The 17077-nt window shown below is 39.3% G+C and overlaps 1 protein-coding gene across 4 annotated transcripts in view; it reads right to left on the reverse strand.

The window, feature by feature from the left end:
• The window catches only part of LOC131432571 (DENN domain-containing protein Crag), a 120110-nt gene that overhangs the window by 38633 nt on the left and 64400 nt on the right, over positions 1–17077 (reverse strand). For all 4 annotated transcript variants that reach the window (XM_058598913.1, XM_058598914.1, XM_058598915.1 and 1 more), the window contains 3 exons: positions 4566–5329; positions 4394–4500; positions 4165–4315 (listed from right to left, as the gene is read on the reverse strand). In XM_058598913.1, the coding sequence (XP_058454896.1) occupies positions 4165–4315; positions 4394–4500; positions 4566–5315 (1008 nt within the window). In that variant the 5' untranslated portion in view covers positions 5316–5329. The remainder of the gene's footprint in view (positions 1–4164; positions 4316–4393; positions 4501–4565; positions 5330–17077) is intronic.

Below are 17077 nucleotides of genomic sequence, written 5' to 3' on the forward strand. Positions count from 1 at the left end.
TCTGAGGACCAGCTGGACTATGTCAAGGACAAACGAACGGCAAAAGAAGCTTGGGACGCGTTGAAAAATGCATTTGAACATGTTGGAATTGCCGGCAAGCTGTTCTTGAAGAAGCAATTTCAGGAGTTACGACTGATAGAAGCTGGAAACATGAAAGCCTACTTATTACAATTTGAAAAGGTATTGCGAGAAATGAAGGCTGCCGGTGTAAAAATCGAGGAGGAAGATGTTGTTTGTCAGTTGTTACTATCGCTACCAAAGTCGTACGAAGCCTTGATCACAGCATTGGAAACTATTCAACCGGAACAGCTTACATTGGAATACGTGAAGAAACGACTAATGGATGAGTCGGTAAAACGTGCGAATCAAATTGACCAATCGGAAGATTCCGTAGGTGAGTCAGCGTTTGCTGGGAGAAAGAACGGCTTCAGATGTTTCGAGTGTGGTAAATTCGGTCACAAACGGATTGACTGTCCTGATTACCGTCCTATGGTGGAAAAGGAAAGTGAAAGAAGCTCACAGAAAAATGGGAAATCAAATCGAAAATTTAAAGATCATGCACACGCCACATGTGAACATGAAATTTCGTTTATTGCTACCACACACACCGGTGCATTTTCAACCCAAAATGCGATATTCAAGAATCGTATCGAATGGTTTTTGGACTCGGGAGCCACAGACCACATGGTGAAAGACAAGCATTTGTTCGATGAGCTGCATTCATTGGAACGGAAAGTGTCTATTTCCGTGGCAAAGTCTGGCCAAGTTATCGTGGCAGAATCGGCGGGAACAATCCATGTTGGTATGATGATAAACAACAAGACACAACCGGCAGTTGTAGCGAATGTTTTATACGTACCCGAACTACAGTGTAATTTGTTCTCTGTACGTCGGCTCGAAGACAACGGAATGGTAGTAACTTTTTCTGGAGGAAAAGTGTCCATAAAAAAGAATGGGCGTTTAGTATGTGTTGGACATAGAACGGGACAGCTGTATGCTATGGAAATTTATTTACGCGATAGCATAGGACCACTAAGTGCGAGTGCTATGGCAACAAAGAATGCTACTCTAGAGTTATGGCATCGGAGATATGGACACATAGGAGAGACAAATCTTAAAAATCTATGGAAGCATAATATGATAGAGACTGCGATGACGATCCAGGATTGGTCACACAAGAGTTTGTGTGAGGTGTGCTTAGAAGGTAAACAGACAAGACAACCGTTTGAGGAAATTTCCAAGACACGTTCTTCTCGACCGTTAGAACTCATACACTCCGACGTATGTGGGCCGTTCACACAAACGACATGGAATGGAAAGCGTTTCTATGTGTCATTTATGGATGACTACAGTCACTTCACAATGATTTATTTGCTAGCATCAAAAGATGAGGTTCAAGAAAAATTCGAAGAATATTGTGCATTAGTAACATCTTTCTTTGGAACAAGAGTGTCTAGATTACGATGCGACAATGGTGGAGAGTATATCGGAAAGTCATTTAGAAAGTACTGTGCCACTGAGGGAATTCGAATGGAAACAACCGTACCATATAGTCCGCAGCAGAACGGAGTAGCAGAGCGTTTAAATCGCACCTTGTTAGAGAAAGCTCGTTCCATGTTACAAGATACTGAATTACCGAAATCTATGTGGGGCGAAGCAGTGCTCACTGCTGCCTACATTCTGAATAGAAGTCCGACATCTGCTCTGAACGAAAAGAAAACTCCATTCGAAAGGTGGTATGGCAGAAAACCGAACGTAGATAAGATGCGTGTTTTTGGTTCAACAGCATTCACCTGGGTGCCCAAAGAAAAGCGTGGCAAACTGGATCCAAAAAGTGAGAAAAACATTATGGTTGGCTACACAGCAAATGGTTACAGGATTTGGGATCCTAGAAAGAGGATGATTTTTACTTCTCGTGATGTTGTATTCGACGAAAACATGAAAACGATTCACAACGAAGTGCCAGAAAAGATAGCTTATGAATCAGAGGATGACGTTGAATTCGCTGCAGAAAAGGAAATCGTACCAACAGAGTCTGAGTTGGATGAGAACGAACCGATAAGAGAAAACATTTCGACAAATGAGGAGTACGAAGAACCAACCGGTGCGCTTCCTTCGCAATCAGATTGTGGAAATATCCCCGCAGAGGCTTCCACGAGGCATAGCGAACGGGAGCGCAAAATTCCCGGTAAGTTTAACGATTTCATCACTGGCTTTGGAGCAAATACTGGTGTCCAATGTTTCGCAGGTCTGTCTAAAGATGAACATGTGCTAGATGAAATGGAGACTTTCGCATTGAACGCAGAGGCTTACGTAGAGGATCTACCTTCAACCATAGACGGTCTGAAGAAACGTAGTGACTGGAGTAATTGGAAGTCTGCAATCGACAGTGAGTTAGCATCTCTTCAAAAGAACGATACATGGAAACTCGTCAAGAAACCGGAAGGAAAACACTTGGTGGATTGCAAATGGGTGTTCAAGTTAAAACGAGATCAAAGTGGAAACGTAGATCGCTACAAAGCGCGTCTGGTGGCCAAAGGATATTCGCAACGAAAGGGATTCGATTTTGATGAAACTTATGCACCCGTAGCCAAAATAACCACAGTTAGAACGCTTCTGGCTATGGCAAATAAGAAGAAATTCTTTATTCACCAGATGGACGTGAGGACTGCCTTCCTCAACGGTTCACTGAAGGAGGAAATATATATGCGACAGCCAGAGGGACTTGAAAACACAAATCCACATCTTGTATGTCATCTGAAGAAGTCATTATACGGTCTGAAACAGGCTCCAAAAAAGCTGGAATGATAAATTTAATTTATTCATTGAGAAGCTCGGATTCAAGCGATCCAATGTGGACACATGTTTGTATAAGATTGCGTTAAATGGATCTGTTGTATACTTACTGTTATATGTTGATGACATAATTCTGGTGTCAAATCAAATGGACCTGATTGAGAAGTTTAAACGGCAATTATCGAAACAATTCGAAATGTCTGATATGGGGGATCTGAAGCTGTTTCTTGGATTGAAAGTAGATCGCGATTTGAGAGGAGGTACAATGAAAATTAGTCAACCCAAATATATCGCAGATCTTTTGCAAAGGTTTGGCATGGAAGACTGCAAACCGGTGGCAACTCCATTGGAGCCTAATTTGAAACTCGAGAGCAGGATGCGTGAAGATGTGACAAAGAAGCCATATAAAGAACTTGTCGGTTGCTTAACATATCTGGCTCTTGCGTCACGACCAGATATTAGTGCTGCTGTAAATACATTTAGTCGATTTCAATCCATGCCAACCGATGTCCATTGGTGTCACTTGAAGCGTATATTGCGATATCTGAAGGGGACAATGAACATGGGTTTGATTTATCAACAGCATGGTGAAGAACAGCCACTAGTTGGCTTTGCTGATGCTGACTGGGGAAATGACCAGAATGATCGTCGATCGGTTTCCGGTAATATTTTTCAAGTTTATGGAGCTACAGTTTCCTGGATGACAAGGAAGCAAGCAACCGTTTCACTTTCATCAACAGAGGCCGAGTATGTTTCTTTGAGTCAAGCTGCTTGTGAAGCGATTTGGCTCAAGTATCTTCTTGAAGAACTCGGAGTTGTTTTTCATCATCCCATACCGTTATTCGAAGATAATCAATCTTGCATTCGCGTTGCTGAGGAACCAAGAAATCATAAACGAATGAAGCACATTGACATTAGATACAATTTCATTCGTGAAAAGATTCAAGATGGTGTGTTTAAAATAATTTACAAGCCAACATCAGAACAAATTGCTGATATCTTCACCAAAGGATTGGCGAGGGGCCCTTTCGAACAATTAAGGAACAAACTAGGATTATTCGGTTGAGCGGAGGTGTTAAGAATACAACCGACCTAACGTCGTCCATAGTTACAGTAATGTAACAAATCAAGGTAATCCCTGATGTTTGAAGAATAAATTTTCATTCCAATTCACTTCTTTGTTCAATAAACAAGCCTTTTAACGTTTGCTCTGCCTTTTAATAGATATTAGGAGTGTTAATCATGGTGTATTATCATAACATGAAATAATACTGTTTTCCCCAAATCATGACTCGTTTTGCTCAGTTCTAGAGTCGGAATTTTGCCCGTGTGGTTATGAACAGCGGGTTGGATGGGAATCAGACTTACGTGTAGAAATTGTAGCCACTTTTCGAAGGTATCCCCAAAGGGCCATCTTGACAGAAGACAGATGGATTTGTTTACATGCAGCGAATGTGTTTTTTGCGATTCCGGGGTCCACTCGAGCAGTTCCCGTTGCTGATCGTTTAAGTGGTTTTCACTGAAGGAAAAAATATAAAATAAGAAAGTGTGATTAAAATGAGCTATCTTCCGTCCTTCCACCGATGATCGCACATACTTGAAGTCTTCGTAGAATGTTAAGGCCGAACCGTACACTTTGTAGGTTCCATCGTTGACGGTCAGCACGAACGTGCTGAATGTTGGCTGAATTGGTTTACGTTTGAGCTGAAATAGGAAAATGAGTTTGATCAGAATGTTGAACTGATTTTCTGAATCTTTCAAAACCGTACCTTCCCATCGCCACCGGGTACATGAGGCCAGGCTTCCAGAGTGGTACCCATGGGCAGACAAAACAGCGGCACACTTGGACAGTGGTTCAGCGGAAAGTCGTTGTGATCTACCGTGGGATATCGGTGCAGAATTTCCGGCTGATAGCTAATCAACTTGGGACGATTCATCGATTTTTTGTAGCACAGATAAACGTCGCTGCCCATGATGCCCTTGTTGAGGGTTTTGTGAATCATACAGAAAGCATGCGGCGGTTTCTCCCCCTTCGACGGAACGACCACGCACAGATCCGTCACGACCAGCTCGTTACAGGGCATATCCGTTTTTGCCCTCCGAAAAGTGAGAAACGTTTTGGCGGAGGAGTTGTTTACGTTGGCTAACCGATCGCCCGGTGTGTTGAGGACAATCTCGGCATCGGTCATGATCTTTTCCACTCCCTCGTACATGACACCGATGTCGACCAGCGGTGGTTTGTCCTTCCCCCGGCGAAAGTAGATAAAGCAGGCTACCGTCCGTACCGAACCGTAGTTCAAGTCGGCCAACAGCCCGGTCGGTGTGTTCTCCAGTACCTCATAATCCGCTGGGATCTTCTCGCCCAGCGAGGGAAAAAACACTCCGATGTCGGTGATCGGATCGATCGAAAACGCCAACCGAAGGTGGGACGAATCGTTGAAGATGTTTTCCTTCAGCAGCTTTGGGTTCTCCGGCATGCCGGCCACCACAAAGTAGTCGGCCACCCGCCGTTCGTCCATTGTTGGACGGCAATCTGGAAAGACAGATAAAATAACAATATAAATTTACGACCTATTTCAGTGGTTTTATGAGACATTGAATTATGGCTGTTTCATTTCAGGTTCCAAGTAAGATCATGGGACATTCAAAACTTCCAACCGATTATCTTTCTCTACAGTTTATAGCTATTCCAGCTAATCGAAGCGTGAATCGCGTATGCAGCTTCTGCCATTGAAAACATCGCCCCCCGGAAGCGCTTGGAAAAATAGCTTCCTGTCGAGGGTTCCATTTAATTTGTCCAACGACACCGAATCGATACCGAACGACGGACACCACATAATTCAGCTTATGCTTATGTCGCCGACGACGTTTCGTGAGTGATTGGAATTTTAAAACAAATTTTTAGTTTAGCGGCCAACTTCGATTCGATCGTCAACCGGTAAAATAAATCCACATCCGATGGAAATTCAGAAATTGCTGGGCAACCGGCCAACTATGATGACATACGCTGCCGCATAAACAGTGTACAGAAATGACACACACACTCACACCTTTGCGGCGCGTCTTCCTCACTATCCCTCTCTCTCTTTCAAACTGATTGCAGGGGTGCATGCAAATGAGCTAATGAAATTACGATGCTGAACCAGGAGCGGAGAAGGCAAACAAACGGTGGTAGGTTATGAATGATTTATTTTAATTTCACCACTAACTGTTGCGGTTGGTGTTTTGATATAGGGCCTTATGTGAGTGTCATTCCCTGACAATTGTTATCTGTGTCGAGGGAATATTATTTCTGGATTATTGATATGTTTTGCGGGTTCAGATGAAATTTAAACACTGAATGTTTATGTTTCATTGTTTTTGCTTGTATATGCAACAGAAAAAAACAACTCCTGGTTTTCTGAAACATTTTTGAAAATTTATCTCTACATTTCAACTTCGACTCGTTCGGGTATAGCAATTCAAATTGTACTGCCAGCGCAGCATAGCAGTTCAACGTGAATCGCTAAGACGGCGAAAAGTTTGACTCTACTTGAGCAGCACATTAAAAATATCATCTTATTTCTTTCTAGAAAATGAGTTCTTGATTCGTCCAAATACCCAAGAAACGGAATATCAAAATAAGAACTGCAAAAAAGTAAAGCAAGTGCATCATTCCGGTTGGTATTCCAGTATAAAGAATTTCGTTCAGTATTGAATCAATTGTGGGACGTCCTCAGAGCTAATTTTCCTTCGAAGAAGATTGATTGCGTCATCCTGCTGCTGGTCGTTTGCAAGGGAGTAAAATACAACGAAAAGTAGACAACGATGGGGACAAAATTTGTAGCCATTAGCACCTTCTAATTGCTACAGATTTTGTCGTGAATACGACCTTCTTTACTATGGGACGCCTTTTCAAAATTAGCCATATGAAAGATGGGGCAGAACTTAATCGTAAATATCTCGACTTGTATTAATGGCAGCAACATAATTCTTTCACTATTTCATCAAAAATATGATCAAGAATTTAGGATAATATTTTGAACAGTGTGAGATAACCACAAACAACTAAAAAATTAAGTTTTCTCAAAATTTGAAAACAACGCGGAAAACTTTTTACTTTTGCTTGGGTTTTTCGCGCAAGGACGACGATTTTGAGGTAGTCGAGCACATATCTTCAACTGAACGTTATAAAAGGGGAACCGTGATCGAAAATCGATCATATCTTCTTGTGCGTTGGATGGAAGTAGATGCCGGGGCGAGAAGACGCATCCAAACAGCGACATCGGAGAGCGCACCTTCTGCGTGGTTAAAAACCTCAAACGCTCAGGTCGTCGATGTCATTTGCCTTCCGGTCGTCAAGGCGAGAAGACGCATTAATCCACGATTTATTAATTTTTTTTTAGTTTGACGTAAAGCCGCCATAACTAAGTTCAGTTTTTGCAATGACTGAGCGGAAACATATATTGGAGAAGCCAAATGAAAGAAAAACTAACAGAAATGATGACAGGACTCGAACCTGCGTTCTTATGCATTACGTGCATACGCGCTACCATTTAGCCATAGTGACTAAAACAAGATTCAGAGTGGCGAAATGGTAGCGCGTATGCACGGAATGCATAAGAACGCAGGTTCGAGTCCTGTCATCTTTTCTGTTAGTTTTTCTTTCATTTGGCTTCTCCAATATATGTTTCCGCTCAGTCATTGCAAAAACTGCATTAAACCAGTTTCGCATCATTTGGCACTGCGATCGGATGTGTTGCGGTTTGTACGCAAAGCTAGTGTCAACTCAAACAAGAGCGATTGCATCATGCTACAGAGCTTCTGGTCGTTTGCATTGGAGAAAAAGAAAACGAAAAGTGGACAACATTATATAAAATCAGCCGTTCTGATGACTCTAAATGTTACCTATAGAACTCTAAAGATTGCTTCTTTGTAAATCGAGAATTAAAAATAGCAGTTTAGTGAAAATCCAAAATAATATGGATTTGCTTCGTGCACTTTTCGATGTGCGAAAATCGTTCGAGAAAAATGTTCCGAACTGTGCTAAATATCGTAGAGAATTCCACAATTTGATCCTTCTAAAAAGCAGAAATGAATCCTGTACAGCATCTTGATAGTTTTTTTCAATGAAATATGAAAATCCGAAATGAGATAATCGACTTAAAAAATCGTTCAAAATTCTAGTAGTGAAAATGGGGAAAGTTTCATAATTCACCCAATCGATCAACTATCAATTCGTATTCGAAAGTATAAAGAAATCATGTCAGTTTTATTCGTATTCACGACATCCAGTTATGTCTATGTCATTACACACCCGTACTTTTATCTAAAAAACTATGAAAATCGCTTTTTTGCAAACCTGAGACAAAAATCATCAATTTGGTTCAAACGTATAATAATTTGCCAGTGCGAAATTCGCACCAAACGAGGGCTAATAAAGCTAGCATTTGACTGCTAGAGTAGAGAATTCCACAATTTAGCCCTTCAGAATGCCAGAAATGATTAGTTTCTTTCACTGAAATATGCAAATCCGAAATGTATATGTTGCTATGGTTCAGTATGGAATCAATCGGCACTATGAGCAGTTCTGCTGCGGGACGTTCGTAGAGCCAGTTTTCCTTCAAACCAGAGTGATTGAGTCATCATCCTGCTGATTGTGTGCATTGGAGCGAAATCGACGAAAAGTGGACAACGATGGGGAACATTATACAAAATCAGCACCTTCCAATGGCTATAAATGTTATCTAAAGAACTATTAAAATTACAAATCTGTTAAAATATGTTAACCGGAAGTGAATATAATCAGTTTAGTGAACATTTAGGGGTAAATCTAAGTTTGTGCTTAGGGCACATAACCGTTTTTACTTTTCTTTACGTTTCGTCTTAGACTCGTCAGTGCAGAGCAGTTCAAATTGAACTGCTTAATGCAAACTTAAACAGTTCAACTTGAGCCGCTAAGCAGACGTAAAGTTAATGCAGACGTAAAGTTATGTGCCCTAAGCACAAACTTAGGTTTACCCCTAAATGACCATACCTGAATCGGCCAGTATTAGCCGAAAATAACGTTTTCGCTCGGCACGTCAGCAAAGACATGGCGCTTCGGTGCCAATTAATAAGTGTTTTGCAAGTAGCATTAACTTTACGTCTGCTTAGCGGTTCAAGTTGAACTGTTTAAGTTTGCATTAAGCAGTTCAATTTGAACTGCTCTGCATTGACGAGTCTAAGACGAAACGTAAAGAAAAGCAGTTTAGTGAAGTTTTACAATCTGATAGATTCTAATTAGGAAGTTTTTGATCGTATATGTCACTTGTTTTATTTAACTTTTCAACACTTTTTCTCCAAGTTATCGGAGATATTATCAGCAATTTGCGATAGAATTTCCAGTAGTATGAAATAATCACATAGAACTGTTGTTTGTTTGATTTACTTAACAGTAAATCAAGGTAACAGTTTGATCCTTCATCAATTCTAGCCTACGTAAAGACTGTCCCAGAAAGTATGGACGCAACCAAAAACCGCTGCCATTTCGCAATGGTTTAGAATTTGTCAATTTTTATGGCTGGCTGCGTCCTGTTGTTTACACTTTTTCATTAGTTTGTTTCGAAATGCGTGGACTTTCAACGTCGAAAAATTGTGTACAAATGGTGCACAGAACGCGGACTGTCACTGAGAAAGATAGCAAAAATGGAAGGAGTAAGTGAAAAAGCCGTACGAAATGCAATCAGGAAGTTCGGTGAGGATAACACCTTTGAAGATAAACCGAAAACGGGTCGAAAAAAAGGTCCTGCTAGCACTCAGTTGGATAAACGTATACTGAAGGCGTTCGAGCAAAAGAAGGAGGTTTCAGTTCGGGATGTGTCTAAAAAAGTGGGCACTTCGAAGTCAAATGTTATTCGTGCTAAAGAACGTTTGAATCTTCGAACCTATAAGAAGCAGAAACAAACAAAACGTAGTCCGAAACAAGAAGCATCGATCAGGCCGAGGGTTCGAAAGCTGTACAATACGATTCTTGCTGGAAATTTGAACTGCATAATCATGGACCACAAAACCTACGTGAAACTCGATTACAAATCCTTGCCGGGACCACAATATTATACGGTGCGAGAAGGGCAAGTGTTAAACCAGTCCGAGACATCGATTGAAGTCGAAAAATTTGGTAAGAAAGCTATGGTCTGGCAAGCAATTTGTAGCTGCGGTAAGATTTCAAAACCCTTCATCACCACTGCTTCAATGAACAGCGAAATATACATCAAGGCATGTTTACAAAAACGAATTCTGCCCATGATTCGAAGCCACAAGGATCCTGTTGTCTTCTGGCCAGATCTTGCTTCTTGCCACTACTCGAAATCAACGGTAGAATGGTATACTACCAAAAATGTCACTTTCGTCCTAAAAGACCAAATTGCTCACAACTTCGACCAATTGAGGAATTTTGGGCATTAACGAAGGCACATCTTAGGAAACATATCTCGGCAGCCGAAACCATTCAACAGTTCGAAAAAGATTGGGAAAAAGTGTCAAAACTTGTCGCCAAAAAAGTCTGTACGGAATTTAATGAAGAACGTTCGCAAGAAGGTGCACCAGCTAGTCTACAATGGCTAAGTAGCAAATGTTGAGAATAATATTCTGTTGTTGTAGTCTAATATTATCAGTATATCGAATAAAATTTGATTATCTAACATTTGTGAATTATTTACAGCGAAATCAAAGTGCGTCCATACTTTCTGGGACAGTCTTTAGCAATTTCGTTTACCTGAATGATTATGACAATATCAACAGATATGTTAGTTAAATCAACAACATTTTAGTGGAAACAACAATTGCAATATTGTAATTTTGCGATCTGCGGATTCTCCGTGTGGCAACAATTCTGCCATTCTACCATATTCTCCTCTCTGTCTAAGAGTTCTGTTTTCAATATTTTTTAGTCCACTAGGAATTTACTAGCGCAGCTCAGTTTTAGTGGAAATTAATGGCCAGCATGTTTTTTTTCAGTGAGCCCAATTACAATCGAACAATCGTAACCATAAAGGATCGGGAAACTGCTAATGAATTCTTCGGGTTTTTTATTGTTAGTCGAATTTCTACGAAAAAAAAAACACGGCTTGACTGCCCGGCACCAACCCAGTCAATGGATCAATGCCATTTACGCGAAACAAAATTAAAATTATACAACTTTGGGGTCACGGCTGTTCGTTCGCGGTGTCGATTCATGAAAGCATGAATTGATGGATGAGCTGCGGTCATCTTTGCTTCATCACCATTATCTAAAAGTTGAAGTAGGAGAAAAAAAATGGATTACCACTGCAACCGCATGAACTGCTGATTTTTGCTGGAATGGAAAATTCGGTTGGACATGTGCCAAGCTCCCATGTGAATAATCCACTCTACTCAACAGCTGGTTTTTCTTGGCCCTTTTCAGCTCAGTCCTGGCCTGCTGCCGACATGCTGCTCAACATAGCTAGGTTTTTGGTTGACTTGCATAATCAGCGCCTGGTCTCAGACGACCATTTTTTTTAGCAGAACAGGTTTTGGATCGACATCATTTATTTCCAATTGGACATAGATATGTATCCCTTAGTTGGATGTACGAAAATCATGTAGACAAGTCAATTTGGGAATCATATGAACATGATTTTCTACTCTTTTTTTCATCAAGTAATGTTATCATTACCGTCTATAATGACTGCAGTCGTAACTTGTTATGATGATTTTGCAAGATTAAAAATTTTCAAACTGTGAGTTATTGTGCTTAGAGTGACGCTACTTTTGTTATTTTCAGAACAAGGGATCGAAAACAATTGCGTGTTTTAATTTTACAATACTTCTTGATGGGAAAAAAATACCGTCAAGCGAAGCAATGACTTGAAAAGTGTTATGGAGACTCCGCATTTGACTATGAGAAAGCTCAGTTCAAAGTGGGTACCACGTCTGCTCACTTATTGATGATACTGAGCAGTGTTTGGCCATGTTTACAATCGGAATTTTGGCGTGGATATGTGAAAATGGATGAAACATGGATTCATCTCTTCACACCGGAATCAAAGCGATTATCATATGAGTGGACAGAAACTGGTGAAACTCGTCCAAAGCGCTCGAAACCACAACAATCGAGGGATATGGCGTCAGCATTTTGGAATGTGCTTGGTGTAATATTTATCGACTATCTTGAGAAAGGAAATGCCATTAACAGTGAATATTATGTACCGTTATTGGAGCGTTTGAAGACTGAAATAGCAAGGAAACGACCGCATATGGCGAAGAAAAAAGAAAGAGTTTCTCACAAGTCAATCAAAACAATCGGAAAACTATATGAATTGAACTTAGAATTGCTCCTACATCCACCGTATTCACCAGATTTGGCTCCCAGCGAACTAAGAAGAAAGAAACTTCGCAAGAATGAAGAAGTTATCGCTGAAACTGAGGCCTATTTCGAGGCAAAAGCTACATCGTTTTACAAAGGTGGTATTGAAATGTTAGATTATGTTTCAGCGCATGAGTTAAAAGTGGAAGTTGCACACGACGACAGAAGACCGTTATCTAATTATCTAACGCTAGCCTGGATTTTGTCGTGAATACGACTTACTTTACTATGGGGTGCCTTTTCAAAATTTACCCTCTGAGAGAGTGATAAGTTTTTGATCGTGAATAACTTTTGTTGTATTTAACGAATCAACATATTTTTGCTACATGCCATCGGAAATATGATCACAATTTTATGATAAAATTTTCAGTTGTGTAACATAATCTCAAATAATTCAAAACTAAACTTCTCTGAAATGTTTGGTATAAACGAGTATCAAAGAGGATAATTCATAAGGCGCGTTTGCCTTTCTCGTATTTTTAAAGCTCATAGCTCAGTGATCTGTGAAAGGATTTATATAATCTAACTACCAATAGAATCGAATTTTTTCAACTTAAACGTGTATAGCAAAAGCATTGAAGTATTTCAATAGTACACTATTGAAAAACCTATCTCATTTGACCCATGTCAACACCAGCCAATCAGAACGTGTTCTGAGGAAGAGAACAAAATATCTGCTGCTGTACAACAAATAGTTCGAGAAAATGTTCCGAACAGTGTTTAATATCGTAGTGAGTTCCACAATTTGGTCCTTCTGAAAGGCAGGAATGAATCCCGTACAGCATCCGGATAGTTTCTTTCAATGAAATGCAAATCCGAAATGAAATAATCGAAATTAAAATTCTATATGCTGCTATTTTTATAATCGTTAGGGCCGTCCATTAGTGAAGAAGCTACAAACGAAATCAGGTAAAAACAAACCTCTCAACAAAAATTGGATCAGTCTGGATTCTATCGCCACTGCGAGCAGAAGTATTTTGTGTCGTTTGCAAAGCTAGTTTCGCTTCCGACAAGAGCGATTACGTCACAGCAGCCAGTCATTTGCATTGGTGAAAAAGCAACGGTGGAGAGCATTACACTTAATCAGCCGTTCTAATGGCTCTAAAAGTTTTCTAAAGAACTATTAGGATTTGTTGTTCGCAAATCGAAGGGAAATATCCTCAGTTTAGTGCAAATCTAGAACGGTTTGGTTAGATTTGTGCACTTTTCGCTGTGTGAAATTCACAGTAATACAGATCAAGTGATGCTTTCGATGTTTCGAAAATGTGGAAAAGGGGAATACTTGCATAATTCATACAATTGATCAACTAATTGATGTTCGGAAGTGTTGAGGAATATGAAGTTGTTTTCGTATTCACGACATCCAGTTATGTCTCTGACATTACCCACCCGCCTTTTTTTTTAAAAATAATCGACTCAGACTTATTAATGTATCGGTAATATCAAAGATATTATTATCTAAAATTCGAAGCACTAAAAAGAGAATTGCAAGAAACTTTTGATATCGAAATTTTTTTTGTTATCAAGTGTGTTAGAAATGCATGAAATGTCGAGATTTAATGGTATTTCGAAAAACAAAACTTTTTTTGTGGAAAAAATCGGCTGAATTTTTTATATATAATATTTTTGATATTATCTTTTTTTTTGTTAGTAGTCACAGTGGCAGCAGCGTTTGCTTCAGTTCTACACTGAACCCTTGTTAAGATTTGCTTCTATGAGCTTCTATTTTAAATCAACACTCAAATGTTCCTAGGCTATGGTTCCCACTTGGTCACTTTTTATTTTGTATGGTACCAAAGCACAAGAGTAAGGAGTGTATCGAAAATAAACTATCCACAATTTTTCTTTCAAATAATGATAAAAAACGATATTTTATTCAAACTAAAAATTGATCCTTTATTGTACGAGGTTAAAAATGAGCATAATGAAAACCGGATAGAATTTAAATTCTTTCTTCACGAATTTTCGAACTTGTGATCGAACGCTCTTCATCAAGTTCCGGATATCGGTTGCATCGCATTTTTTGGACGCTTGAGCCCAAATTTTTTTGAACTCCTGCATGTTTCCAGCTGCCTTGCCTTACCAGTCTTCTTGAAGACCCGCTTCACGATTGCTCAGTAACGTTCGATGGGTCGAAGCTGAGGGCAATTTGGTGGATTGATATTTTTCTCAACGAAATTTATAGCATTTTCCGCAAGCCAACTGAGAGTGGTTTTGGCATAGTGAGCCGACGCTAAATCCGGCCAAAACAGTGGAGGTGTACTATACTAATTAAATAAAGGCAGCAATCTCTTCTGAAGACACTCAGATCGTTAGATTTCTGCGTTTATAGTTCCGGTAGTGTAAAAAAATGGTTGACTTCGAACCACAGGAACATATTGCTTGCCATACCAGTACCTTTTGACCGAATTTCTCCATTTGAATCGACCTGTCCGCATCACTCACATCCTCCCTTACGACGACAGTAAAGTATTGTGGACCTGGAAGGGTTTTTGAGTCCTCCTTTACATAAGTCTCATCGTCTATCAAAACGCATACTACCTAGCACTGTAAACGACGCGAATACAATTTCCGGGCCTGCTCATTACTGCTACTGTTACTGCTCGCTTCTTCTGTTCTACACTTTGGCTTTTTTGGCCAAATCACGTATTGACATTGGTTTGTTCTTCGTGATTAAAGATACCACTTTCTGATCCAGTTTCGGGTTGCAAGAACCTTTTTGGCTTTTCTGCCTCTTCCTGGTAGCTCATTCAAAGAATAGTGTTCCCCAAACTTATTAATGATGGTTTCAACACTGGCTGTGTTCAGAACCTTAATTTTCACTTCCTTTTCAATACTCGACATTTTGAAAACGCAGAATTTCAACCGCACAAACGAGAGCTGACAGATCAACGCACTGCATGCTGTGATCTGGGCATAAAAAAACCATCACAAATACATGCGTACAACACAAATGTATGTGGATAGCTTTTTTTCAATACACTTCTTATTTAAAGCCCCAATATATAGAATAATGTTATCAGATTGATATGGATTGTGTGAAAATTCACAAGTCAATCGAGTGGCTCAAACTGAAAATATAAAATTGATCTGCAGCAAACCCATCCATTTTATTTCATTTTTTTCAGTAGTGGCGTGTCATCTCGCGTTATTTACAGCAATGCGAATAGGAGAAGCAGGATACTTCCTTACAGATATTTCACATTACTCTTATTTACAATGTCTTATTATATTTCTCCTAACTAATAATCGAGCTAGACTAAACTCCGGCCGATCATTCGGGAAATGTTTGATATTTTTATTCGGGTTCACGATAAGTTTAAGATGCGCACGTGAAGTTTATAACCGAGCAGATATTTCCTGCGACCGTGCTTAACAAGGCCGTATGTAGTTTAGACTGCAAGAAGCATCCATTTGGTATTTTATTGTTTTGGTTAGGGAGTCAACATTACTTCGTATCGCGTAAGGCTTTATTATTATCGATTATCGATGGATGATGATTGAGTGATATCTTGCCAGCATTAAGACTGTCTATTAAAGAAACAGAACGCAATGGATTAAATGTATGAATTGACGGCAAACCTTCCGACAGCCGGTTGTCCGGACTTCTACGAGTTTCTGAAGGAATTTCATATTTTAGTAGGCAACACTTATTAATACAAAACGTGATAAAATTGCAACGTATTCTCGGTAGCCGGCTACCCAGAGAAATAAACACATGATAATATTATTCGAAAATTTACTAACAATCAACCCCATCCTGTGATGCATGTGGAAATGCAGAGGATTCCTCGGTTTCTAGTAGCAACATGCATTGAACTAACAATCATTCCTTTCCAAGTAGATCTGCATTCGGACGTGGCCGGCGTGAAACTACGTAACAAAAAACAGTTTGCAAGCCTAATTGGTTCTGATCAATAACGGAGTAGCAACATACGGGCGGTCTCTAAAGCCAATACTAATTATTTGACAGTTTTGAAATATCTGTGAAACAGTTCTTAAACTATTTAAACCAATTTGTGATAAGTTTGAGACCATCGTTTCGTCGTAATTTGACGTCGATTTCAGGACAATTTGATGGAAATGTGGAGTCAATTCAATTTTCAAACCGGTTTGCAACAGAGAATTTTGAATCGGTTCCGAAACAGTTTTGGAAGCAACGATTTAAAAGTTTTTCAACAAGTAAGGAATTTAAAGACAATTTTGATACATTTGAAAATAATTTTCCGTCAATTTGAAACAATTTTGTTTCCATTTGAAACAATTTTAAAATAGTTTTAGGACAATTGTTTTCGAAAATTGATAGACAATTTTCAAACAATTCGAATAATATTCGGTTAAGACAATTTTATATTTAATTGGAGCCAGGTCTTACACAACTTTGAGATAATTTTCAAACAGTGTTGATATCAATTTGCAACAGTTTTGATCGAATAATGGAATAACTATAGAAGAATTTTCAAAAATTTCATGACAATTTTGAGAAAAAAATGTTTTGTAAACATTGAGGGGTTCGTACAAAAAAGCACATATTTTATTTCAGCTTTCATCATGTTTTCACGAACGATTTCAAGATATTTAATGAACAGTAGTATAGCTCAAGAACCAGCAATTTTGGCATTGTCTTAGTAGTAACCGTTCCCGAGATATTGAGATATGAAATTCAAAGTACTTGGGAATGAAAATTGTTGAATCACGTAATTTGAACAAATTATAACAAACTGTAGCAGCTCGATCCATGGTCGCTTTTCATCAGCCACTCAAGGCGACGAACACCTTAACTCGTTTAATTTATTGTCTAAATATCACGAGAACCGTTACTTCTAGGAGAGGGGGCAAATTGTTAACTCTAAAATCATAATCTGGTGTTAAATCACCTTAATTTTTTTTTTCAATCCCGAACTGCTTGTCATTTGTTTTAATTAAAGACAGTTA

The sequence above is a fragment of the Malaya genurostris genome, chromosome 2, assembly GCF_030247185.1.
Source record: "Malaya genurostris strain Urasoe2022 chromosome 2, Malgen_1.1, whole genome shotgun sequence".
Lineage (NCBI taxonomy): Eukaryota > Metazoa > Arthropoda > Insecta > Diptera > Culicidae > Malaya > Malaya genurostris.